This window comes from Rhinoraja longicauda, chromosome 22 (genome assembly GCF_053455715.1).
Source record: "Rhinoraja longicauda isolate Sanriku21f chromosome 22, sRhiLon1.1, whole genome shotgun sequence".
Taxonomy (NCBI): domain Eukaryota; kingdom Metazoa; phylum Chordata; class Chondrichthyes; order Rajiformes; family Arhynchobatidae; genus Rhinoraja; species Rhinoraja longicauda.
Window position 1 is genome coordinate 15,419,381 of NC_135974.1, and position 27,808 is coordinate 15,447,188.

At 47.5% G+C, this 27,808-nt stretch overlaps 1 protein-coding gene across 2 annotated transcripts; it reads left to right on the plus strand.

The window, feature by feature from the left end:
• Positions 1-27,672, plus strand: LOC144604419 (deoxynucleoside triphosphate triphosphohydrolase SAMHD1-like). Of its 2 annotated transcripts, none has more exons than XM_078418811.1 (16): positions 1-214; positions 8,299-8,365; positions 9,704-9,773; positions 11,161-11,321; positions 11,813-11,928; positions 12,180-12,250; positions 12,438-12,611; positions 13,575-13,675; positions 14,710-14,818; positions 15,716-15,807; positions 17,434-17,549; positions 20,087-20,226; positions 22,110-22,202; positions 23,999-24,103; positions 25,591-25,728; positions 27,515-27,672. In XM_078418811.1, the coding sequence occupies exons 1-16, from the start codon at positions 52-54 to the stop codon at positions 27,662-27,664; spliced, it is 1,866 nt and encodes a 621-aa protein (XP_078274937.1). In that variant the 5' UTR covers positions 1-51; the 3' UTR covers positions 27,665-27,672. The 2 variants fall into 2 exon arrangements, with proteins under 2 accessions (XP_078274937.1, XP_078274938.1); XM_078418812.1 differs by having other exon boundaries at positions 23,999-24,046.
• The last annotated feature ends 136 nt before the right edge of the window (positions 27,673-27,808 follow it).

The following is a 27,808-nucleotide window of genomic DNA, read 5'->3' on the forward strand; positions in this document are numbered from 1 at the left end:
CGCAGTTTGTAGCGGGTCGGTGCAGCTTTCGCAGCGGAGATTCAGAGCAAGATGAACCGGCGCAAGAGAGGGAGATCCTCCAGCCCCGACACAAGCAGCCCCGAGCGGACAGCTTTGCAGCAGAGTAAATCGAATTACCAGGAATGGGACGTGGAGGATGTCTGCCGCTTCCTGCGGATGCAAGACTTGGGAAAGTTCGAGCAGGTATTTAGAGGCAAGTATACAACCAGAGAACCGTGCAAACCTTTCCCACAGACCATGCAAACCCTTCCCACAGACCGTGCAAACCCTTCCCACAGACCGTGCAAACCCTTCCCACAGACCGTGCAAACCCCTTCCCACAGACCGTGCAAACCCTTTCCTCTTGGGTGGGGGAGGGGGGCTGAACATTTCCTTTTCCTGTTTGAGACCATCAAGTGCACCCACACAAGGCATTTGCAAAGCCTTATCTCCAACACAGTTCTGAATCATTCCAGGGTAATTGACATTTCCCTATGAAAGGCCCGCATGCATCGTGCTCTAAGACGAACATATGCAACGTTAATAAGATTGACTGCATTATGGCGCGGCCGTCTTATTCCACATCATTGTTTCTATTCCCATTTAAGCATCTGGTTAGAGTCATTATGTTTTGCATGTAATGTCCTTTTCTTAAATCGACATGACCAATTCACTATTTAATGGTAATGCAATTTATTGGATGAATTCCCGTGTTAGATTTCCCGTGTTCTAAGAACTACACTGTATCTCATTGTGCATGCTTTGAGATAGAAACATAGAAACATAGGTGCAGGAGTAGGCCATTCGGCCCTTCGAGCCTGCACCGCAATTCAATGTGATCGTGGCTGATCATCCAACTCAGTATCCTGTACCTGCCTTCTCTCCATACCCCCTGATCCCTTTAGCCACAAGGGCCACATCTAACTCCCTCTTAAATATAGCCAATGAACTGGCCTCAACTACCTTCTGTGGCAGAGAATTCCACAGATTCACCACTCTCTGTGTGAAAAAAAACGTTCTCATATCGGTCCTAAAAGACTTCCCCCTTATCCTTAAACTGTGACCCCTTGTTCTGGACTTCCCCAACATCGGGAACAATCTTCCTGCATCTAGCCTGTCCAACCCCTTAAGAATTTCGTAAGTTTCTATAAGATCCCCCCTCAATTTTCTAAATTCCAGCGAGTACAAGCCGAGTCTATCCAGTCTTTCTTCATATGAAAGTCCTGCCATCCCAGGAATCAATCTGGTGAATCTTCTCTGTACTCCCTCTATGGCAGGAATGTCTTTCCTCAGATTAGGAGACCAAAATGGTTCGCAATACTCCAGGTGTGGTCTCACCAATGCCCTGTACAACTGCAGCAGAACCTCCCTGCTCCTATACTCAAATCCCCTCGCTATGAATGCCAACATACCATTCGCTTTCTTCACTGCCTGCTGCACCTGCATGCCTACTTTCAATGACTGGTGTACCACGACACCCAGGTCTCGTTGCATCTCCCCTTTTCCTAATTGGCCACCATTCAGATAATAGTCTGCTTTCCTGTTCTTGCCACCAAAGTGCATAACCTCACATTTATAATAATAATAATAATAATAATACATTACATTTGTATAGCGCTTTTCTACACACTCAGACACTTTACATGGTAAATAAGACATAAAAATAAATAAATAAACGAACAGAAAAGGAAGAATGAGGTGAAGTGACGGTCAGTGGTTGAAGGCAGTGTTGAACAGGTGAGACTTCAGTGATGTTTTGAATGTGGTGAGTGAGGAGGAGTCTGATGGTTTGAGGTAGTGAGTTCCAGAGGGTGGGAGCAGCGATGGAGAAAGCCCTGTCCGCCCAGGATCTGAGTTTGTTCCGGATGGGGGGGACAGGAGGTTAGCAGCAGCAGAGCGGAGGGTACGGGTGGGAGTGTGTCTGTGGAGGAGGTCAGTCAGGTAGGATGGGGCCAGGTTATGGAGGGCTTTGTAGGTCATGAGGAGGATTTTGTACTGGATTCTCTGGGGGATGGGGAGCCAGTGGAGCTTGTAGAGGACGGGGGTGATATGGTCACGGGTCGGGGAGTGGATGAGTAGACGGGCAGCGGAGTTCTGGATGTGTTGGAGTTTGTTGATGATTTTTGAGGGTGAACCATAGAGGAGGCTGTTACAGTAGTCCAGATGGGAGGTGATGAAGGCGTGGATGAGGGTTTCTGCAGCTGTGGAGGAAAGGGATGGACATTATACTGCATCTGCCATGCATTTGCCCACTCACCTAACCTATCCAAGTCACCTTGCAGCCTCCTAGCATCCTCCTCACAGCTAACACTGCCCCCCAGCTTCGTGTCATCCGCAAACTTGGAGATGTTGCATTCAATTCCCTCGTCCAAATCATTAATATATATTGTAAATAGCTGGGGTCCCAGCACTGAGCCTTGCGGTACCCCACTAGTCACTGCCTGCCATTCTGAAAAGGACCCGTTTATTCCTACTCTTTGCTTCCTGTCTGCTAGCCAGTTCTCCATCCACATCAATACTGAACCCACAATACCGTGTGCTTTAAGTTTGCATACTAATCTCTTATGTGGGACCTTGTCGAAAGCCTTCTGGAAGTCCAGATATAACACATCCACTGGTTCTCCCTTATCCACTCTACTAGTTACATCCTCGAAAAATTCTATAAGATTCGTCAGACATGATTTACCTTTCATAAATCCATGCTGACTTTGTCCAATGATTTCACCACTTTCCAAATGTGCTGCTATCCCATCTTTAATAACTGACTCTAGCATTTTCCCCACTACCGATGTTAGACTAACTGGTCTATAATTCCCCGTTTTCTCTCTCCCTCCCTTTTTGAAAAGTGGGGTTACATTAGCTACCCTCCAATCCTCAGGAACTACTCCAGAATCTAAAGAGTTTTGAAAAATTATCACTAATGCATCCACTATTTCTGGGGCTACCTCCTTAAGCACTGGGATGCAGCCTATCTGGCCCTGGGGATTTATCGGCCTTTAATCCATTCAATTTACCTAACACCACTTCCTGACTAACCTGGATTTCACTCAGTTCCTCCATCCCATTTGACCCCCGGTCCACTGCTATTTCAAGCAGATTATTTATGTCTTCCTTAGTGAACACAGAACCAAAGTAGTCATTCAATTGGTCTGCCATGTCCTTGTTCCCCATGATCAATTCACCTGTTTCTGACTGCAAGGGACCTACATTTGTTTTAACTAATCTTTTTCTCTTCACATATCTATAAAAGCTTTTGCAGTCAGTTTTTATGTTCCCTGCCAGTTTTCTTTCATAATCTATGTTCCCTTTCCTAATTAAGCCCTTTGTCCTCTGCTGGACTCTGAATTTCTCCCAGTCCTCTGGTAGGCTGCTTTTTCTTGCTAATTTGTATGCTTCATCTTTTGTTTTGATACTATTCCTAATTTCCCTTGTTAGCCACGGATGCACTACCTTCCCTGATTTATTCTTTCGCCAAACTGGGATGAACAATTATTGTAGTTCATCCATGCAGTCTTTAAATTCCTTCCATTGCATATCCACCGCCAACCCTTTAAGAATCAATTGCCAGTCTATCTTGGCCAATTCACGTCTCATACCCTCAAAGTTACCTTTCTTTAAGTTCAGGACCGTCGTTTCTGAATTAACTATGTCACTCTCCATTCTAATGAAGAACTCAACCATATTATGGTCACTCTTGCCCAAGGGGCCACGCACATCAAGACTGCTAACTAGCCCTTCCTCATTACTCAATACCCAGTCTAGAGTAGTCTGCTCTCTCGTTGGTTCCTCTACGTGTTGGTTTAGAAAACTATCCCGCATACATTCCAAGAAATCCTCTTCCTCAGCACCTCTGTCAATTTGATTCACCCAATCTATATGTAGATTGAAGTCACCCATTATAACTGTTTTACCTTTGTTGCACGCATTTCTAATTTCCTGTTTGATGCCCATCCCCAACTCTACTACTACTGTTAGGTGGCCTGTACACATCTCCCACTAGCGTTTTCTGCCCCTTAGTGTTTCGTAGCTCTACCCATATCGATTCCACATCCTCCAAGCTAATGTCCTTCCTTTCTATTGCGTTAATCTCCTCTCTAACCAGCAACGCTCCCCCACCTCCTTTCCTTTCTGTCTATCCCTCCTGAATATTGAATATCCCTGGATGTTGAGCTCCCAGCCTTGGTCACCCTGGAGCCATGCCTCTGTAATCCCAACTATATCATATTCATTAATAACTATCTGCGCATTCAACTCATCCACCTTATTCCGAATGCTCCTTGCATTGAGACACAAAGCCTTCAGGCTTGTTTTTACAACACTCTTACCGCTTATACAATTATGTTGAAAAGTGGCCCTTTTTGATTTTTGCCCTGGATTTGTCTGCCTGCCACTTTTACTTTTCACCTTGCTACCTATTGCTTCTACCCTCATTTTACACCCCTCTGTCTCTCTGCTCGTGCTCCCATCCCCCAGCCACATTAGTTTAAATCCTCCCCGACAGCACTAGTAAACACTCCCCCAAGGACATTGGTTCCATTCCAGCTCAGGTGCAGACCGTTCTGTTTGAACTGGTCCCACCTCCCCCAGAACTGGTTCCAATGTCCTAGAAATTTGAATCCCTCCCCCTTGCACCATTTTTCAAGCCACGTATTCATCTGAAATATCCTCCTATTTCTACTCTGACTAGCAAGTGGCACTGGTAGTAATACAGAGATTATTACCTTTGAGGTCCTACTTTGAAGTTTATCTTCTAGCTCCCTAAATTCACCTTGTAGGACCTCATCCCTTTTTTTAACCTATATCGTTGGTGCCAATGTGCATCACGACAACTGGCTGTTCACCTTCCCCCTCCAGAATGTTCTGCAACCGCTCAGAGACATCCCTGACCCTTGCACCAGGGAGGCAACATACCATCCTGGAGTCTCGTTTGCGGCCGCAGAAACGCCTATCTATTCCCCTTACAATTGAATCCCCTATTACTATAGAGATAACCTGAGATTGTCCATTTAAAGGACATTTGGGCAGGTACGTGGATAGGAAAGGTTTAGATGGCCAAAACAGGCAGGTAGGACTAGTGTAGATGGGGGATCGTGGTCAGCATAGGCAAGTTATGCGCCGGTGACCTGGGTTTGACCCTGACCAGCGGTGCTGTCCGCACGGCGTTTGTACGTTCTTCCTGTGACTGCGTGGGTTTCCACTGGGTGCGCCAGTTTCCTCCCACATCCCAAAGACGTGTGCGTTTGCAGGTTTATTGGCCCTCTGCCAATTTCCCCTTGTGTGTCGGGAGTGAATGAGATAACATAGAACTACTGTGAACAGGCAATCGATGGCCGGTATGAACTCAGTGGGCCGAAGGGTCTCAACCCGAAATATCACCTATTCCTTTTCTCCAGAGATGCTGCGTGATCCGCTGAGTTACTCCAGCTTTTTGTGTCTTTGGTTTAAACCAGCATCTGTAGTTCCCACCCAAACTACCCCCTCCCCAGGTACTTTCTCCTGCAGCCGCAGGAGATGCAACACCTGTCCCTTTATCTCCCCCCTCGACTCCATCCAAGGACCCCGACAGTCTTTTCACGTGAGGCAGAGGTTCACTTGCACCTCCTCCAACCTCATCCACTGTATCCGCAGATCCAGGTGTCAACTTCTGTACATCAGCGAGACCAAGCGTAGACTCGGCGATTTTTTCGCTGAACACCTCCGCTCAGTCCGCCTTAACTGATCTCCAGGTTGCTCAGCACTTCAACTCCCCCTCCCATTTCCAATTTGGCCTTTCTGGCCTGGGCCTCCTCCATTGTCAGAGTGAGGCCCAGCGCAAATTGGAGGAACAGCACCTCATATTTCGCTTGGGTAGCTTACACCCCAGCGGTAAGAACATTGACTTCTCTAACTTCAAATAGCCCTTGCTTTCCCTCTCTCTCCATCCCCTCCCCCTTCCCAGTTCTCCCACCAATCTTACTGTCTCCGACTACATTCTATCTCTGTCCCGCCCACTTCCCTGACATCAATCTGAAGAAGGGTCTCGACCCGAAATGGCAACCATTCCTTCTCTCCATCTCTGAGAGAGATGCTTCTCTCAGTCTGTCCCGCTGAGTTACTCCAACATTTTGTGTCTGCCGATATAAACCAGCATCTGCAGTTCTTTCCTTCACATCTGTGGTTCTTTTCTACACATGGATATCTAATGGACTAGGAGAGAGATGGTGCAACAAAGGGATGGAAAAGTAATGGTCTTTGCAAAAAGCGGAAAGCTTGATGGTAAAAGATTTTTTTAACAAGTGAAGAGAAAGATAATGATGATCAGATGATTTTACTCAGACATAGGAGTTGTGCATCAGTGACAACACTGCTGTGTAATGCCCAACCCCAAACCCTCGAGAATGTGGTGTGCTGCTCCTTGGAGCATGTTCCAGGTTAGAGATCCAGCATGGAAAGAGTTTCTTCAGCCCACTGAGTCCATGCTGGCCATCTCTCTTACCCATTCACACTAGTTCTATGTTATCTCACTTTCTCAAGCTCTCACTACACACTAGGGGCAATTTTCCAGAGGGCCAATTAAACTGCAACCCTGCACAGGGTTTTGGGATGTGGGAGGAAACCGGTGCAGCCAGAGGAAACCCACACTGTCACAGGGAGAACGTGCAAACTCCATACAGACAGCAACCCGAGGCCAGAATGCAACCCGGGTATCTGGCGCCGTGAGACGGCGTGAGGCTCTTCCAGCTGCGCCACCCTTGCGGTCTGCTATCTGCAGCTCATGCGACGAGAGTTCAGAATATCACTATTCCTTTCCTCCAGAGATGCTGCCTGACCTGCTGTGTTGCTCCAGCATTTTGTGTATATCTTTGGTGTTAGCCAACATCGGCAGTTCCTTTCGACCAGTGAAGCAACAGATATATTTCCATTGCAGAACAATTTTTGACTTGTTTGCATCCTGTGGTCCTTTACTCTTTCACTGGCAGAGATCAAGGAGTTTTGCAGTGCTTTCCGTGAGTTGCTCCAGGGCATCATGAATCTGAACTAACAGTAAGCTATATTAAAGTAGATCGCAAAATGGGTACGTTAATTGCAGGGTGTGGTCCCTTTTTACTTTGAAATATTGAAATGAATGTTTTAGTTTAGCGATACAGCGCACGCATGCGCTTCAGCCTAAACCTGTCCATCTTTGAAGTGAGGAAACTGGAGCACTCGGAGAAAATCCAAACAGTCACGGGGGGAAGGTACAAACTCCGTACAGACAGCAATCGTAGTCAGGATTGAACCAGGTCTCTGGCGCTGTAAGATTGGGGGTGGGGGGGGAGAGTGGGGTGTGGGCAGGGGGTAGGGGGAGGGGAGGGAGGTGGGGTGAGGGGAGGGGGAGGGGGTAATAGAGGTGGGGAGGGGAAATGGGGGTGGAGGCAGGGCTGGGGGGAGTGGGGGTAGGGGAGGGGCAAGTGGGGGAGGAGCAAGTGGCAGTGGGGGCAGGGGAGGGGCAAGTGGGGGTGGGTAGGGGGGATGGAGTGGGTCAGTGGGGGGAGGTGCGGGGATAAGGGGGATTGAGTGGGGGGTTGAGGGTGCTACAATACAGGAGAGGCTTTGGGTCAGGGCTCACTCACTCACACCCTCTCCCCTTCCCTGTCCCCGCTCTAGGAGGAATGGGCCCAATGGGTCCACTTTGTCTACTCATCCCTCTTATTTCTAACTAGACCAAGGGATTTGTTTAGATTAGAGATATAGCATGGAAGCAGGCCTTTCCGCCCACCAAGCCCACGCTGGCCCATCGACCATCCCATCACGCTACTTCTATGTTAGGAGAGGGTAATGTGCTTACACTTGACTCCATGACCGTCACTTGGTCCTTGCTTAGAAGCTGTAGCGAGGGGTTAAATGCAGGCAAAATAAGCTAAGCATTGTACAAAACTGAGGGATCTCCACCAACAACTGCAGATGTAAACAAATAACTTCTCGGGGAGGAGGGACACGTCCTGAAAGATTGCGGTCACACTCAGAGCGCCATCTGTGGCCGCCCAGGGAATATCAAGTGCGCTCTCGAAATTTTGGCCGGATTAAAGGAGGTGCCGGACCATCAGTTATATGGAAAATCGGTGGTGGACCTGTATGGAGAATGTTCAAGGCATTTGGCAGGGCCCAGAAACAATGCATGAGAATATTTTGAGGGACCACAGTTACAAGTATCGACCAGAGAGGCTGGGATTGTTCTATTTGGGGAGAGGACTGTGAAGTCTATCAAACTGCAACCCTGCACAGTTTCTATTGAAGGCTGCTTTCAATATTGTTTCCCTATATTTTTTCTCTCTCCAGATGAAAAGCTATCCGGGGCAGTCCTGCCCTATCTGACAGATCTCGATTTGGACCAACTGGGCGTGAGGTAAGCTCTGAGTTGCTGCATGCGCAGAGTACTTTGTGCACTTCACCTCAGGGTCTCGGCAATGAGCTGACCGGAGGAAAGATGTTAGCATTTCTTTTGAGAGGACTAGAATATAAAACAGGTTTGTAACACCTAGATTAAGGCTTTGTAAAAGGGAGGTCGTGCCGGACAAAACTGTTGGAATTCTTTGAGGGAGTAAATAACAAGATGGTCAAATGAGAGTCAGTTGATGTTGTATACCTGGATTTTCAGAAGGCCTTTCATCAGGTGCTGCACGTGAGGCTGCTAAAGAAGATGAGAGCCCATGGGATCAGAGGGAAGATACTAGCACAGACAGCATGGTGGGCGGATGACAGAAGGCAAAGAGTGGCAATAAAGTGGTCTTTTTCCGGTAGGCTGCCAGTGACTAGTAGTGTTCCGCAGGGGTCGGTGCTGCGGCCGCTAGTTTTCACGATGTATATCAATGATTTGAATGAGGGAATTGAAGCTTTGTGGCCTAGTTTGCTGATGATACGAAGATAGGTGGAGGGGCAGTTAGTGTCGAGAAAGTAGGGGCACAAAGCCTTCAATTCCCCCATCCAAATCATTGATGTACCGTGTGAAGAGTAGCGGCCCCAGCACCGACCCCTGCGGAACCCCGCTAGTCACTGGCAGCCAACCGCAAAAGGCACCCTTTATTGCCACACTTTGCCATCTGCCATCCAGCGAACCTGCTATCCATCTTCCCTCTGATACCATGGGCTCTCATCTTCTTGAGCAGCCTCATGTGCGGCACCTTATCAAAGGCCTTCTGAAAATCCAGGTAAACCACATCCACTGACTCTTTTGTTTATCCTGCTATTTATTTTTTCAAAGTATTCCATCTGGTTCGTCAGTCAAGATCACCCCTTCACAAAACCATGCTGACCAGCCTATTTTTATCATGAGCTTCTATGTACTTAGAAACCACATTCTTTAAACTGGACTCTAAAATCTTACCAACCACTGAAGCCAGGCTAACCGGCCTATAGTTTTCACTCTTCTGGTTCGCTCTCTTCTTGAATAGCAGAGTAATATTTGCTATTTTCCATGTTCTATGTTATCCCTCTTTCCCATCCACTCCCAACACACCAGGGGCAATTAACCTACAAACCTGCACGTCTTTGGGATGTGGGGGGGAACCGGAGCACCCGGATGGAGCACAGACACCTTCCGAGGTTAGGATCGAACCTGGTTCTCCGGTACTGTGAGGCAGCAGCTCAACCAGCCACGCTTCTGTGCTCCCCTTCAATTAATGGGCAGAAGAGAGGCAATAGGTTATTTACAGGGATATAAATTTCTGTTTTATTTTCCATCTAGCCCCCTGGGAGACCGTTTAAAATTGATCAACTGTATTGATACGCTCTGGCAGAACCCTATTGATGCGAAGGTAAGATGATACCTGTGACAGGGCATTGAAACATCTCCTGGTGTCGGTAGATTGTCTCTCAGGCACTGTCACATGAATGTGGGCCTCATATCTGAGGAAGGACGTGCTGGTGTTTGAGAGGGTCCAGAGGAGGTTTACAACAACGATCCCGGGGATGATTGGGTTAATGTAGGACAAGCGTTTGATGGCCTTGGACATGTACTCGCTGGAGTTTAGAGGGACGAATGGGAAACCTACCGAATAATGAAAGGCCGAGATTGAGTGAATGTGGAGAGGATGTTTCCACCAGTGGGAGAGTCAAAGACCAGAGGGCACAGCCTCAGAATAAAAGGACGTACCTTCAGAATGAAGATGAGGAATTTCTTTAGCCAGAGGGTGGTGAATCTGTGGAAGTCATGACATAGCAGCAGAATTTGGCCATTCGGCCCATAGAGTCTGCTCCGTCGTTTGATCATGGCTGATCTATTTTTCCCCTTTCAACCTCTTCTACCTTCTCCCTGTAACTTTTGACGCCCTCACTAATCAAGATCTCTACTTTAAAAATACTCCATGAGTTGACCTCCACAGCCGCCTGTGGCAATAAATTCCACAGTTTGAGCTTATAGAGCAGTTAGAATTCATTACCACAGATGGAGGTTGGGGACAGGTCATTGGGTATTTATAATGTGGAAATTAATAGATTCCTTATTTGTAAGGGCATCGGTTAGAAGGTGGAGGCAGGAGAATGGAGCTGAGAGGGAAAATAGAACAGCCATGATCGAATGGTGGAGTAGACTTGATCGAATGGTGGAGTTAGATGTGGCCCTTGTGGCTAAAGGGATCAGGGGGTATGGAGAGAAGGCAGGTACGGGTTACTGAGTTGGATGATCAGCCATGATCATATTGAATGGCGGTGCAGGCTCGAAGGGCCGAATGGCCTACTCCTGCACCTATTTTCTATGTTTCTATCAGCCAAATGGCCTAATTCTGCTCCTATGTCTTATCAACCTCGTGAATATTCAAGCTTTGAAGATGCTGGGAACTAATAAGGCACAGTGAAAAGTTTTTTTTTGCCTGCTATAACCATCAGTGGAAAGACTATACATGGCTATAATCGTGCCGTCCTCAGTGTGCAGACACAAGATAAAGGGAATAACGTTTAGTGCAAGATAAAGTCCACTTAAAGACAGTCCTAGGTCACCAATGGGGTAGATGGTAGGTCAGGACCGCTCTCTAGCTGGTGATAGGATGGTGTTCAGGTATCAAGGGTTATGGGGAAAAGGTTGGAGAATGGGTTTGAGAGGGAAGATAGATCAGCCATGATTGAACGGTGGAGTAGACCTGATGGGCCGAATGGCCTAATTCTGCTCCTATGCTTTATGAACAGAGAGCTTTGACTTCCCTGCAGGTGTTCAACGACCCGATTCATGGCCACATTGAGATGCACCCAATGCTCGTCCGCATCATCGACACCCCGCAGTTCCAGAGGCTCCGCTTCATTAAACAGCTTGGAGGGATCTACTTCGTCTACCCTGGGGCTTCCCACAACCGCTTTGAGCACTCCATCGGGTAAGGACCGGGCGAGCAATTCTGGAATGTGTTGGATTTTTTGTTTCCAATATTTTCTCCATGTATCCACAAAAACTTGATGGGCCAAATTGCCTAATTCTGCTCCTATAACTTATGAACATCCATATTCTCCAGAGATGCTGCCTGACCCGCTGAGATACTAGCACTTTGTTTTTTGTGAGAGGTGGGGGAAATTAGTCAAATTGGGGGAATCTCCTTGTCGATCTCCTCCTTGCTTGGCCAAGGTGGCATCATGGTCCAGGCAGCGAGCCATCTAGGGTTCTGCCCAAGCCGACCATCTACTGCTCTTCCGAGGAAACATCTGTGGACAGGTGTCCCTGGAAAGGGGGCATTTTTTCTCCACAGTCTATGACCACCAACGGTATTCACTTGAATCAACAATGGGTATTTGGGGTCATCAACATTTTGAAGGTCGCTGTTGAATAAAAGCTTGTGTGTCTTTATTCTATCGTTGTGTCTTTGTCCCACAGTGTGGCACATCTGGCAGGACAGCTGGTCAAAGCTCTGTGTGGTCGGCAACCGGAACTTCGGATTAACCACCGAGACATCCTGTGTGTTCAGATCGCCGGACTCTGCCACGATCTAGGTGAGGGATTGGCCCTGTAGGGGGCATAGGTTCCTCACGGCTGAAGGCAGCACCCGGGCAAAGTAGAGGTTGGTGGGACTGCAGCCACCTTGTTATATTCACAGCTTCCCTGCCCGAGACCGCAAGAGATTGCAAGAATTGTAGATGTTGTCCATTAGGGACGGCACGGTGGCGCAGCACTAGAGCTGCTGCCACACAGCGCCAGGGACCTGAGGGTCTTACCATCTCAACACTGACTTTTTGTTCCCCAGGCCACGGGCCCTTCTCGCATATGTTTGATGGAAAATTTATTCCTCTGACGCGGAAAGATCTGAAATGGAAGGTAATGCTACCTGTAGGTTGGAATCAAAATGCGGGTGAAGGTAGGAGACAGATGGTGTTGGTGCAAGGTTGTTTTCACACTTTGAAGGAGGCCCTTAAATTAAACTGAACAAAGCTTTTAATTTCATTTGTTGTTTGTTTGCCCAGAGTAATATCTCGCTCTCTCTTCTGAATTATTATTGACATAGCATGAAGATGCTTCGCTAACCATGTTTGAGCACCTGATCACCTCCAACGGGCTGGAAGCAGTGCTGCTGAGCTATGGCTTGGTGTTACCTGAAGACCTGAAGTTCATAAAGGAACAGATCCAAGGTCCGCCAACAAAAGGTGACAGAGTGGGGGTCGATCCCAAGGGCTCAGTGGTAAGTGATGCCATGGATCCAAGGAACAAGGAAAGAGGATAGACACAAAATGCTGGAGTCTCTCAGCGGGTCAGGCTGCATCTCTGGAGAAAAGGAATAGGTGACACTTCGGGTTGAGACCCTTCATCAGACTGAGAGTCCCTCTTGGTTTATGCCGTTGTCCAGACACACTTTATGCACTTGTGCACACAGGTGGCACAGCGGTAGAGTTGCTGCCTTGCAGCACTTTCAGAGCCAGAGACCCAGGTTCGTTCCCGACTACAGGTGCTTGTCTGTACGGTGTTTGTACGTTCTCCCCATGACCAAATGGGTTTTCTCCGAGATCTTCGGTTTCCTCCCACACTCCAAAGACGTACATTTTATAGGTTAATTGGCTTGGAATAAATGTAAATTGTCCCTAGTCTGTGTGGGATAGTATTCATATGCGGAGATCGCTGGTCGGCGCGGACTCGGTGGGCCGAAGGGCCTGTTTCTGTGCTGTATCTCTAAACCTAAACAAGGAGAACAGCACAGTCCCAGTCACCGTAATGCTCTAAAATCCTGTCTCGACCCGAAAATGTCACCCATTCCTTCTCTCCAAAGATGCCACCTGTCCCGCTGAGTTTCTACAGCAATTTGTGTCTATCTTTGGTGTAAACTGACATCTGCTGTTCCTTCCTGCATATTGATCAATTGAAATCTTGCGCACTCTCTAATTCCTTATTGCCATTCACAATATGTTTGACAAAAACATTAACTTCTAATAAAAACTGCGTGCTATTTATTCCTTTAAATTAAAAGAATGCCTATCAAGAACCTTGTGCTGCTTGTCAATTGATGTCCAAAGATCCTTGTGCTGTACAGCTATCTGAACCTTTGTTGTACTGAAGCTTCCACAATCCGTTTCTGTCAGCTAGCATCGTCCGTTTCTTGTGTCACTACTCTTGTGTCTATCACTAAGTCTGCTCTCTCTCATCTTTCCAGTGGCCGTACAAAGGCCGTCCCCGGGAGAAAGGCTTTCTGTATGAAATCGTTGCCAATAAGCGGACTGGGATTGATGTCGATAAGTGGGATTACTTTGCCAGGTGAGTCTCCGTGTGATCTTGGTTAGACTTTCCTTGATCCATGACTTTTCTCTGTCGGAGCTCTCTGGGACATGGCAACGTTCGTTTAAACCAAGCCTGACTGCTTCTGCTGGGAGAAGTTTGTGTTCGCTGTTCGAATCCAGAACCTCATGATCTAGTTTTCTCCCTTGCGCTCCAGTCCCTGCTGAGGAAATGGCCCTTCAGCCCATCCAGTCTGTACCGACCAGCGTACACAAGCACTATACCATACCCGAGGGACAATTGACTATTTTTACCAAAGCCAGTCAACCAACAAATCTGCACGTCTTTGGACTGTGGGAGAAAACCGGAGCACCTGGAGAAAAGCCATGCGGTCACAGGGAGAACGTACAAACACCGTACAGACATCACCCAAGGTCAGGATTGAACTGGGGTCTCAGGTGCTGTGAGGCAGCAACTATGCCACTATGCCGCCCATACAGTTCAGTGAAAATATTATTGTACAAAAGCCACAATCATAGTTAAGGCCAAGTGTATGGAACTTGGAGACAGTATATAAGAGTCGCCATACTTCTCGCACATTGTGCATGACTCAAGTCCAAAGTTATTAGATATGAATGAAAGATACTTTTGTGCCTAGATACAGTGAAATTCTTTGTTTTACATACAATACACAAATATACAAAGAGTATAGGGTGCCGGCAAAGTTGGAAAAGTGTTCATTATGGTCCCGATGGTCCCTCTTCATACTCGGTGTTCACCCCCACGTCGAGTCCCTCTTTGTTCTGGCGGCGCATCCTCAACCGACCGCTGGGACTCGCGCGGCCCGGCAACTGATCTCTGGCACTCCCTGGCCCGTCCCCCACCGCCCACAGCCGGGACTCACACGGGGCCGACCTCCGGCTCTCAGGCAACCCCAGTCCATGACCAACCTGTAGGCATGTCGGGTTGTTAAATGGGCAGGGCACGTTCCGTGTGAGTGATCAGCCGGACATGAGGATGCTTTAACACTGGCTGCCGGAGGTCGCCATTGATGTCTCGTCTTGTTTCTGAAGGGACTGTCACCACCTGGGGATCCGGAACAACTTTGACTTTGAACGCTTCCTCAAGTTCGCTCGAGTTTGTGAAGTCGGCAAAATGAAGCACATCTGCACTCGAGATAAGGTGATGAATGTTGTGAGAAGCCGAGGAGCTTCTGGAGTGTGTTTTTGCAAAGCCCTGCTTGATTCATTGAGTTATCCAGTGTGGAAATAAGCCCTTTGGCCCAACGCCCACACCGACCAACATGTCCCATTTACATTAGTCCCACCTGCAGGCTTTTGGGCCATATTCCTCTAAACCTGTCCTATCCACCCGTACACTAGTTCTATCCTGCATGTCTTTGGAATGTGGGAGGAGCACTTGTAGAAAACCCACGCGGTCAGAGAGAACATTGCAAACTCTGTACAGACAGTACCCATAGTCAGGATCGAACCCAGGTCTCTGGCACTGTAAGGCAGCAACTCTAGAGCTGCACCACCCAGTAGGGGAATCAAGAACCACACATAGGTTTAAGGTGAGAGGGGATAGATCTAATAGGAACCTGAGGGGCAACTTTTTCCACATGGAGAGAGGTGGGTGTGTGGAACCAGCTGCCAGAGCAGGTCGTTGAGGCAGGTACTATAACAACATTTAAAAGACATTTGGACGGGTACATGGATAGGACAGGATTAGAGTGATATGGGCTAAACGCAGGCAGGTGGGACTAGTGTAGATGGGGCAGCTTGGGCGGCAAGGATACGATAGGCAGAAGAGTCTGTTTCCGTGCTGTACGACTCCCACACTCCAAAGACCTGCAGGTTTGTAGGTTAATTGGCTTTGATAAGTTGTTATTAAAATTGTCCTTAGTGTGTAGGATAGTGCGAGTGTACTGGGTGATTGCTGGTCGGCGTTTACTTGGGGGGCTGAAGGGCCAATTTCCGCGCTGTATCTCTAAAAAGTGTCAAATAAAAAAGTCTAATCTGCTCCAGGACCGTTGGTCACTTGAGGAGGGTGAAGTGACCTCTCGTTTTCCGTCTGCAGGAGGTTGGTGACCTGTACAACATGTTTCACACACGCAACATGCTACACCGCAGGGCCTATCAACACCGAGTGGGTAACGTCATCGGCTGCATGTGAGTGTGCCTGAACCTCAGCACAGGCATCGTGGGCCGAAGGGCCTGCTCCTGTGCTGTACTCTTCTACCTTCTAAATGTCTGGACAAGTTCTTGAATCACCATGGTACAGAAGCATGTGGACCAAATGCCATAAATCAGAATTTGTATATATGTCAACATGGTGGTTACCATGCACTTGATGGGCTGAAGGGCCTGTTCCTGTGCTGAATGATCTATGTTCTAAACATCTGGACGGGTTCTTGAATCACTGCGGTATAGAAGGATGTGGACCAAATGCTATAAATAATATAGCGGCACGGTGGCGCAGCGGTAGAGTTGCTGCCTTACAGCGAATGCAGCGCCGGAGACTCAGGTTCGATCCTGACTACGGGCGCCATCTGTACGGAGTTTGTACGTTCTCTCCGTGACCTGCGTGGGTTTTCTCTGAGATCTTCGGTTTCCTCCCACACTCCAAAGACGTACAGGTATGTAGGTTAATTGGCTGGGCAAATGTATTAAAAAAAAATTGTCCCTAGTGTGTGTAGGATAGTGTTAATGTGCGGGGATCGCTGGGCGGCGCGGACCCGTTGGGCCGAAGGGCCTGTTTCCGCGCTGTATCTCTACATCTAAAAAAAAATCTAAATCTAAATAAGATTGGTATGTGTAGTTCCATGGTGGCTGCCACAGACCTGGTGGGCTGAATGGCCTGTTCCTGTGCAGAAATGTTGTATCTTTTAAATATCTGGACGTTCTTAAATGGTCTGGGTGGCTATGGACTGAATGCTATAAATCAGATTTGTACATATGATTATAAGGTGGTTCCTGTGGACATGATGCGCTGAAGAGCCTGTTGCTGTGCTGTACCGATCTATGTGTAGGAAGGAACTGCAGATGCAGTTTGACACCAAAGACAGGCACAAAATACTGGAGTAACTCAGTGTGCCAGGCTGCATCTCTGAAGAAAAGGAATAGGTGACGTTTCAGGTCGAGACCCTTCTTCAGATTAACAAGTCAGGGGAGAGGGAAACTAGGGATATGAAAAGTTATAAAGAACAAAATCTGATCTATGTTGTTAAATCACCACGGTACAGAAGGCCACGGATCAAATGCTACAAATTGGATTTGCATGTATGGTTATGTGGTGGTTACCATGGACATGATGGACTGAAGGGCCTGTGTTTGTACTGTACTGATCTATGTTCTAAATATCTGGACAAGTTCTTGGATCAACATGGTACAGACGGCTGATGACCAGATGAACATAAGATCATAAGACACAGGAGCAGAATTAGTCCATTCGGCTCATCGAGTCTACTCCGCCATTCAATCATGGCTGATCTATCTTTCCCTCCTAACCTTTTAATCAGGAATCTATCAATCTCTGCTTTAAAAATCCCCAAGGATTTGGCCTCCATGGCCGTCTGTGGCAATGAATTCCACAGATTCACCAGCCTCCGGCTAAAGACTCATCTCCATTCTAAAAGTACATCCTTTTATTCCTTGCCCCCTGGTCCTAGATGTTTAAGCTATGGATCAGATTTGTATATATGGGTATCTAGTGGTTAGCATGGATGTGCTGGACTGAAGGGCCTGATTTATCATTGAATGAATCCATCTATTACTCTGTGTGTTTACTCCCATCAGGATCACTGAGGCGATGGTGCTGGCAGATCCACACATCCAGATCAGCGGAGCAGGTGGGAAGATCTATACGATCTCCACTGCAATAGATGACATGGAGGCTTACACCAAGCTCACAGGTGATTCAATTCAATGATACTTTATTGTCACGTGCACGGTGAAATTCTTTGTTTTTGCATACAATCTGGGTAGAATGACGGGGGGACGCATTGAAACCTAAGGAATAGTGAAAGGCCTAGATAGAGTGGATGTGGAGAGGATGTTTTCACCGGTGGGAGTGTCTAGGACCAGAGGCCATAGCCTCAGAGTAAAAGAACGTACCTTAAGAAAGGAGATGAGGAGGAATTTATTTTGTCAGAGGGTGGTGAATTTGTGGAATCCATTGCCACAGAAGGTGGTGGAGGCCAAGCCAATGGAGATTGATAGATTCTTGATTCGTACAGGTGTCAGGGCTTATGGGGAGAAGGCAGGAGAATGGGATTGAGAGGGAGAGATAGATCAGCCATGATTGACTGGTGGAGTAGACTTTATGGTCTGAATGGCCTAATTCTACTCCTATAACTCATCAAAATCATACAGCAGACCTCGCCTAGGCAGTACACAAAGGGTCGCCACATTTCTGCCGCCGACAAAGTTTCAAAAGTTCCCAGTCCCCCTCCCCTCGTTCTCGGCGCCCCCCCGCTGGCTCCTCTTTTGTTCTCGTGCGCTTGTCATTTAGTCCGACCTAAGTCTACTGTTCAAACCTTGGGAAAAGTCCACCGAGGAGGAGGTTACTCTGCCATTTAGTTTCGTTTATTATTGTTGTCACTTGTACTGAGGAACGGTGAAAAGCTTTTGTTTGGTAACTATCCAGTCAAAGAAAAGACTTTACATGAATACAATCTAGCCGTTCACAGTTTAATTTCGTTTAGAGATTCAGTGTGGAAACAGGCCCTTCGGCCCTCCGAGTCCATGCCAACCATCAGTCGCCCATTCACATTAGTTCTATGTCTACATACCAGGGGCAATTTACAGAAGCCAATTAACCATCCAACTTGCATGTCTTTGGAATGTGGGAGGAAACCGGAGCACCCAGAGGATACCCACGTGATCACAGGGAGAACATAGGCAATAGGTGCAGGAGTAGGCCATTCGGCCCTTCGAGCCAGCACCACCATTCAATGTGATCATGGCTGATCATTGTCAATCAGTACCCCGTTCCTGCCTTCTCCCCATACCCCCTGACTCCGCTATCCTTAAGAGCTCTATCTATCATACAAACAGCACCTGTAGTCAGGATCGAACTCTGCTATCTGGCACTGTGAGGCTGCAGCTCGACCACTGCGCCATGTTGTTGGCCTAAATTCACAGATAAGATAAAGGGTACGACATTCAGTGCAAGGATATAACGTTGAAGTCCGATTAAAAATAGTACAAAGATCTCCAATGAAGAAGCTGAGAGGTCAGGACTGCACTCTAGCTGATGAGAGGACCATTACCTAAATACATCTGGGAGGAAACTCTCCTTGAATCTGCAGGTGTGCATTTCAAACTTCTGTACCTCGTGCCTGATGGGAAAGGGGAGAGGAGGGATTGTCCAGGGTGAAACTGGTCCTAGATTCTGCTGGTGGCCTTGCCGCGGCAGCGTGAGATGTAAGTGTCGTGAATGGAAGAGAGATTGATTTGTGTAATGGTCCCACTACTCTGCAATTTCTTGCGGTTTTGAATGGAGCTGTTCCCAAACAATCATATCAATACTATCTGTAAAGGCCTTCCAAAAATTCCTACTGCCGTGCTCTCTCCCCATTGCCCCTCACCTTTTTGCTATTCATTTATAAATCCAAGTCCGTTTTGGAAGTTTTCATTCAGGCTGCTTATTGTGAGGAAGGTCATAATAGTTCGTAAGTCATGGGAGCAGAATTAGACCATATTGCCCTTCAGGTTTACTCTGCCATTCAATCGTGGCTGACTATCTTTCCCTCTCAACCCCATTCTCCTGCCTTCTCCCCATAACCTTTGACATCCTTGCTAATCGGGAATCTGTCAATCTCCGCTTTAAAAATACCCAATGACTTCCCTCCACAGCCGTCTGTGGCAATGAATTCCACAGATCCACCACCATCTGACTAAAGAGATTATCATCATCATATCATATATATACAGCCGGAAACAGGCCTTTTCGGCCCTCCAAGTCCGTGCCGCCCAGCGATCCCCGTACATTAACATTATCCTACACCCACTAGGGACAATTTTTACATTTACCCAGCCAATTAACCTACATACCTGTACGTCTTTGGAGTGTGGGAGGAAACCGAAGATCTCGGAGAAAACCCACGCAGGTCACGGGGAGAACGTACAAACTTCTTACAGTACAGCACCCGTAGTCAGGATCGAACCTGAGTCTCCGGCGCTGCATTCGCTGTAAAGCAGCAACTCTACCGCTGCGCTACCGTGCCGCCCATTCTAAAGCTATGTCCTTTTATTCTGAAGCTGTGCCCTCTGGTCCTAGACTCTCCCACTAGTGGAAACATCCTCTCTACAGCCACTCTACCCAGGCCTTTCATTACTTTCTGTCTCAATAATGAGGCTGATAGATTTCTGGATATTAAACCGTGTGCTTTTAGTTTAGATGTGCACGTTTTTTTTTTTTTTTGACCTTGGATTGTTGTTTTTCCAGACAACATCTTTGAACAGATCCTGAATTCCTCTGAGTCTGAGCTGTCGGAGGCCCGAAAAATCCTGAACAATGTGCTTTGCCGCAGGTTGTACAAATGGATCGGGCAGACGCAGCCCGCAGCAGAGGCCATGATCCAACAGGTGAATAGTAGATGGGTTGCCGGTGCCACTGATGATGAATCGGCCCTTTACCAGACCTCCCAACCCGTCCAAATTTGGCGGAAAGTTTCCGCTTTCTTATTTAATTTCCGCCATTCCGATTTCACCTCACATTTTTCCGCAAAACACATGCCTCGCCGCTCGCCTCACCTCGTCGCTGGCCCGGCATTGCCTCGCCGCTAGCCCTGCCCCTCGCCCCACCCCGACGCTCGCCTCACGCCACTGGCCCGGCCTCACCTTGCCGCTGGCCCCGACTTGCCGCTGGGTTCGCCTCACCTTGCCGCTGGCCTCGCTAAATAGCGCGAGGCCCATTGATAATAATAATAATAATAATAATACATTTTATTTATATAGCGCTTTTCATATACTCAAAGACGCTTTACAGAGATTTTGAGAACATAGGGAAATTAATAAATAGATAAATAAGTAAATAAATAAATGAACAGAGAAAGGAGACAGTAGGTGAGGTGACCTTCAGTGGTTGAAGGCAGTACTGAACAGGTGAGACTTCAGCGATGTTTTGAATGTGGTGAGTGTGGGGGAGTCTCTAACGGTTTGGGGTAGTGAGTTCCATAGGGTGGGAGCAGCGATGGAGAAAGCCCTGTCCTCCCAGGATCTGAGTTTAGTCCGGATGTGGGGGGATAGGAGATTGGCAGCGGCAGAGCGGAGGGTGCAGGTGGGAGTGTGCCTGTGGAGGAGGTCGGTCAGGTAGGATGGGGCCAGGTTATGGAGGGCTTTGTAGGTTATGAGGAGGATTTTGTACTGGATTCTCTGGGGGATGGGGAGCCAGTGGAGTTTATAAAGGACGGGGGTGATATGGTCACGGATCGAGGTGTGTGTGAGTAGACGGGCAGCGGAGTTTTGAATGTATTGAAGTTTATTGATGATTTTTGAGGGTGCGCCATAGAGGAGGCTGTTGCAGTAGTCCAGACGGGAGGTGATGAAGGCGTGGTTGAGGGTTTCTGCAGCTGTGGAGGAGAGGGATGGACGGAGACGGGCAATGTTTTTGAGGTGGAAGAAGGCTGTCTTTGTGATGTGAGAGGGGATGGGGGAGGGGAGCAGGGGAGGGGGGAATGGGGGTCGGGGGGTTGGAGTGGGGGTGGGAGGGGAGTGGGAGTGGGGGGAGGATGGGAGCGGGGGGAGGGGGAGTGGAGGTGGGGGAAAAGGTGGGATGGGGGGGAAAGGGGGGAGGGGAGTAGGGGGAGTCGGGAGTGGGGGAAGGTAGTTGGGGGGTGAGGGGGACATGGACGTGATTTGCTGTTGAAGACCACTGGATCAAGTATGTCTTCAATGAAATTAGGTATATGCATTTTTAAATGAAACTCTTTCATAACTTAGTCATACATTTTGTGCAAGGAAAAAGCAAAATAGAGAAAACAAAACAATTTTTTCTTTGTGTTGTAAAAAAGTCTGTTCAATAACCTTTCTATAAATAACAGAATATACTCATGATAGGCCTGACATTGTACATGTAGTCCAAGAACTACAGACTGTTGGAAATAACAGTCGTTTTTCACACATGAATGTAGCGCAACGCGTACACGCATTTGGCGTGCATCCTTTCTTTTGCTGAAAAGTTGCATTACGCGCCATATTATGAATTTTGATGTAAAATTCTGAATTTTAGACATCAAAATTCTGAATTCGTAAAATCAATGGCCTTTACCCAAGTAGTGTTCATGGCCCACACCAGTCTTTTCCTGTTTCCACATTGTATGTCTGAAACTAAAACCGAAACTAAATCGAGGAATCGATCTCACCACCACCTTTCTGATGTGTGGAGGTGCAGGATGCCACTGATATTGGTTTGTCATAGATAACCTTGTCTTAGTCCAACCCATTTTCCTGTGTGTTGTCTTATTCAGGAAGAATTTAACGAGCTGGCTAATCAGATGGCTGCAGCTGTCCCATCAACATCTCTGGAGGTCAAACTTGGTCCAGAAGATTTCATTGTAAATGTGAGTAATGGATGTTCAAGACTGTTCTCCCTGCATTTGAGAGATTGGACCTTGGTAATCGCAATGCTTTCAATCTGTTGGTTAGATACTGTTTACTTTTGATAAGGCACAGTGTGCTGGAGCAACTCGGCAGGACAGGCAGCACCTCTGGAGAAAAAGGATGAGTGATGTTTCAAGTGCCTGCCCCTTCTTTAGACTTACTTTAGTTTATTGTCACGTGTGCCGATGTACAGTGAAAAGCTTTTTTGTTGTTGTGTGCTATCCTGTCAATAGAAAGACTATACATGATTGCCATCAAGCTGTATCTGTCTCCACCACCACCCCTAGCAATGCGTTCCAGGCACCCACCACACTCTGTAAAAAAAAAAAAAAATTGCCTCACACATCTCCTTTAAACTTTATCCCTCTCACCTTAAAAACAGTGCCCTCTAGTCTTTGACACTTCCACCCTGAGCGGGAAAGGGTTCTGACTGTTTATCCTATCCTCCCATATGCCTCTCTCATAGTGTGGCTGAGCGGTATAAGGCGCTGGATTTAAGATTCAGTTTCTATCAAGGCGTGGGTTCAAATCCCACCACTGCCACTAAGGTTAATCTTGCTGTTGTTAGGTTCCAACAACGAGAGAGCAGTCCTGAGCTACTATCTACCTCATTGAAGACCCTTGGACTATCTTTGATCGGACTTTACTGGACTTCATCATGCACTAAACGTTATTAACGTTATTCCCTTTATCATGTACCTCTACACTGTGGATGTCTCAATTGCCATCATGTATTGTCTTTCCACTGACTGATTAGCACGCAACAAAAAAGCTTTTCAATGTACCACAGTCGGTAGACGTGACGTGACTAAACTAAATAATCATATCAGATCTCTCCTCAACCTCTGGTCTCTCCAGAGAAAACATTCCAAGTTTGTCAAACCTCTCCTGAGAGCATTCTGATAAACCTCTTTTACACCCTCTCCAAAGCCTCCACACCCTTCCTTTAATGGGGGAACCAGAAGCAGGACTTTGTAATGAGGAGATTTGAATCGTGCAACCAGGAACCCATTTGGCCTAGGTATCATAAAAGCACTTGTTGGTCCAACTACATTCCCTTGTTAGTCTGTGGATCACAATTCAACTGCTCTGCTTATATTACAACATTAAATGACATTAGTTACCATGGCTGTGAGCCAACCTGGAGTTAGACTTTAGAGATACAGCGCAGATACCAGCCCTTCGGCCCATCGAGTCTGTGCCGACCAGCAATCACCCCATACACTAGCACTATCCCACGCACTAGGGACAATTTCACAATTTGACTGAAGCAAATTAACAATAGGTGCAGGAGTAGCCCGGGCCACCCTTCGAGCCAGCACCGCCATTCAATGTGATCATGGCTGATCATTCTCAATCAGTACCCTGTTCCTGCCTTCTCCCCATACCCCCTGACTACGCTATCCTTAAGAGCTCTATCTAGCTCTCTCTTGAATGCATTCAGAGAATTGGCCTCCACTGCCTTCTGAGGCAGAGAATTCCACAGATTCACAACTCTACAACATACAAACATGTATGCCTTTGGAGGGCGGGGGCACCCAGAAAAAATCCACTCGGTCGCAGGGAGACCAACCAAACTCCATACAGACAGCCCCTGTAGTCAGGATCGAGCGTGGGGCTCCAGAGCTGCAAGGCAGCAAGTCTACCGCTGCGCCAAGGTTGTGAAAGATGTCTCAGACGTATGAATCTTTTTTTATGGACCAGCTTGCAGCACGGTTTTCCAGCGTGAATAATAATTATAATTAAAATTCCCTAGGTTGTTCGGATGGACTACGGGATGGCAGAGAAAGATCCCATTAAAAAGGTCCGATTCTACTGCAAGAATAACCCCAACCAGACAGTCAAAATCCGTAAAGACCAGGTAATGTTCTGTGTGAGCATGCCTCCCTCCATCAGTCCACTGACGGACAACAGGGGTGTGGTTGTCACTGTGTCTTGTGGTGGAGCAGTGATGGGCATCCATCTTGGGTCTTTCGATCTGCTTCCCAGCGATGAATTATTTGCCACAGAAGGCTATGGAGGCCAAGTCAATGGATATTTTTAAGGCGGAAATAGATGGATTCTTGATTAGTATGGGCGTCAGAGGTTATAGGGAGAATGCAGGAGAATGGCGGTAAGAGGGAAAGATAGATCAGCCATGATTGAATGGTGGAGTAGACTTGATGGGCCGAACGGCCTATTTCTGCTCCTATCACATGAACAAACAAGGCCATTAAAGTGTCAGGGGTCTATCCAGACCTGGGCTTCGACCCAGCTCTTCATTCTGGTTGACGGAGTTGAATCTTGCTCCATTGCTTCCGAAGGCTCAGTCTATCTAGGTTAAGGTTTATTATTGCCGTGTGTAAGATGGAACCCAGGTCTCTGGCGCTGTGAGACACGGCTCTACGCACCGCAGCACTGTGCGGCTGCGTGTGGTGTCAATTGCTGTTATTTTAGTTTCAGTTTAGATTTGTTTAGAAGTTGCCCCTTAGGATCTAGAACGTCCAAACTCCACACAGACAGCACCCGTAGTCAGGATCGAACCTGGGTCTCTGGCGCAATGCTACCTGCGCCCTGTATACTGCAGCTACGCCCTTCACTCATTCGGGTAATCCAGGGGTAAATCCATCTGCATGTTCACCACATTATGTCCACAAGAGTCTAATTTCCTCTTCAATCACCAGATCAATCCGGTCACTCGCTGGTGCCCTGTGTTGATAAACTCATTGCTAGAAGGTTTAGGTTTATTATTGTCACGTGTGTCGAGGTGCATTGTCTTGCATGCAGTCCAAACAGATCACTACTATCCATGAATACAATGAAGTACAGGTGCTCCCCGGCTTATGATGCTTCGACTTACGATATTTCGACTTTGCGATGGTGCAAACGGCAGCGAGCCATAGCGAGCCTCAGCGACCCGTAGCGAGCCGCAGCTCGCTTCCGGCCACGTGATCAGGTGTATTAAGTGCATTTCGACTTACAATATTTTCGGTTTGCGATGGGTTTCTCGGAACGGAACCCCATGGTAAGCTGAGGAGCACCTGTAAACCAAAGGGGAAGGTACAAGAGTGCAGAATATGGTTCTCAGCATTGTAGCGCATCAGTCCCAGAGATAAGGTCCAATGTCCTCAATGGGGTAGAGGTGAATCGGACAGTACTCTAGCTTATGCAAGGACTGTTCAGAAGCCTGATAACAGAGGGCAAGAAGCTATTCCTGAGTCTGGCGGTGCGCGCTTTCACGATCCTGCACCTTCTGCCAGAGGAAAGCAGGGAGAAGGAGGAATGACCGGGGTGGGACAAGTCTTTGATGATGGTGGCCTTGGTCTTGTATCTGTGGATACCGACCTTCTCTCTCTGCTGCCCCTCTAGGTATCTCAGCTGCTGCCAGAGAGGTTTACAGAGCAGCTGATCCAGGTGTACTGCAAGAAGACCGACGACCAGAGTGTGCAGGCTGCCAGGAAACAATTTGTGCAGTGGTGCATCAACAGGAACTTCACCAAGCCCCGGGTAGGGAGAGGAAGATGCCTCAGTCTACTGTAACAGTTTCTACATTGTTTCTTTGTCTGTGTTATGCTCTGGTGTCATCACTGCTGACATTCACCCGCTGTAGTTGGGTGAGATTCTAAAACTGTAGCTTCGTCCACCTTTAGCTCACTTTACGGATCTTGGTGGTAACGTGGAAGGTCCAGGGGTGAAGATCCAGCACAGAGACCTGTGTCTGTAATGACACTCCCAGAGCTCTTCTTTAGACTTTAGAGATATAGCGCTGAAACAGGCCATTCAGCCCACCGAGTTTGTGCCGGCCGACCAATGATCACCCCTTACTCTAGCACTATCCTACACAATCGGGGCGATTTACAATATTACAGAAGCCAATTACCCGGAGCAAAGCCACGTGGTCATGGAGAACGAGCAAACCCCACACACAGACTGTACTCAAGGTCAGCATCGAACCCGCGTCTGGCTGCTCTACCAGCTGCTTCCCTTTTTCATGAAGGTGTTTCACTGTGCCAAGTTTAAAGAAATTTGCAAAAAGTGGTGAACACCTAGCAGTCCGTCACGGGAACTGACCTCCCCACCATCGAAGGAATCTGCAGGAGTCGCTGCGTTAAAAAGGCAGCCAGCATCGTCAGACCCACACCACCCTGGCCACGCTCTCATTTCACTCCTGTCATCGGGAAGAAGGTACAGGAGCCTGAAAACTGTAACGTCCAGGTTCAGAAGCAGCTTCTCCACAACAGGGCATTGGTGAGACCACACCTGGAGTATTGCGTACAGTTTTGGTCTCCTAATCTGAGGAAAGACATTCTTGCCATAGAGGGAGTACAGAGAAGGTTCACCAGATTGATTCCTGGGATGGCAGGACTTTCATATGAAGAAAGACTGGATAGACTCGGCTTGTACTCGCTGGAATTTAGAAGATTGAGGGGGGATCTTATAGAAACTTACAAAATTCTTAAGGGGTTGGACAGGCTAGATGCGGGAAGATTGTTCCCGATGTTGGGGAAGTCCAGAACAAGGGGTCACAGCTTAAGGATAAGGGGGAAGTCTTTTAGGACCGAGATGAGAACGTTTTTTTTCACACAGAGAGTGGTGAATCTGTGGAATTCTCTGCCACAGAAGGTAGTTGAGGCCAGTTCAAAGGCTATATTTAAGAGGGAGTTATTCACAAAATGCTGGAGTAACTCAGCAGGTCAGGCAGCATCTCGGGAGAGAAGGAATGGGTGACGTTTCGGGTCGAGACCCTTCTTCATATTTAAGAGGGAGTTAGATGTGGCCCTTGTGGCTAAAGGGATCAGGGGGTATGGAGAGAAGGCAGGTACGGGATACTGAGTTGGATGATCAGCCATGATCATGTTGAATGGCGGTGCAGGCTCGAAGGGCCGAATGGCCTACTCCTGCACCTATTTTCTATGTTTCTATCAGGCTATTAAACACCACAACTTCTAAAAAGGCTCTGAACTAGACTTGGGAGCATTATTTTTTTAGATTTTGCACGATTATTGTTTGTTTATTTGTCTGTTTTCTTTTTATATATATTATATAGGTGTTTATGTATGTGTGCGTGTACGTGTGTGTGTGTGTGTACTGTGCTGAATTTGTTTGTTTATTGTGGGTTTTACAGAGTACTATGTGTACTATGTTTACCTATCTGTTGTGCTGCTGCAAGTAAGAATTTCATTTTCCCTTTTTCGGACATCTGACAATAATGCTCTCTTGACTTGATTCTTGAATGACTTTCCTTCCCCCTGAGACCGGTAGTTAACCATGGTGTCTTTGTTCCCACCCACAGGATGGTGATATAGTTGCCCCTGAGCTGACACCACTCAAGCCCGATTGGAACAATACTGACAGTGACAGCGATGACTCCAATCCCTGGGATGAACTTCAGTCTCAACGTCAGGCAAATAGGCACAGAGCCATGGCCAAGGTTTTTGAGTAGGAAGAATTATCTCTGAATCCCAGGATCATTTCTCTCCAGTCCTAATATGTCCATTCATGTATCGTCTGTACAATTCTTTTTGAACCAGTTTCATAATTGCAGCCAGTTCTTGGTTGAATTGATATTGGCAGTCTGTATGTCCAT

Bases quoted from the DNA above. Each gene is read 5' to 3' on its own strand.
- LOC144604419 (XM_078418811.1), top strand. From the start codon at position 52: ATGAACCGGCGCAAGAGAGGGAGATCCTCCAGCCCCGACACAAGCAGC. The intron at 215-8,298 runs GCAAGTATACAA...TTCTCTCTCCAG, and splicing joins GTTCGAGCAGGTATTTAGAG to ATGAAAAGCTATCCGGGGCA. The intron at 17,550-20,086 runs GTGATTCAATTC...TTGTTTTTCCAG, and splicing joins GGCTTACACCAAGCTCACAG to ACAACATCTTTGAACAGATC.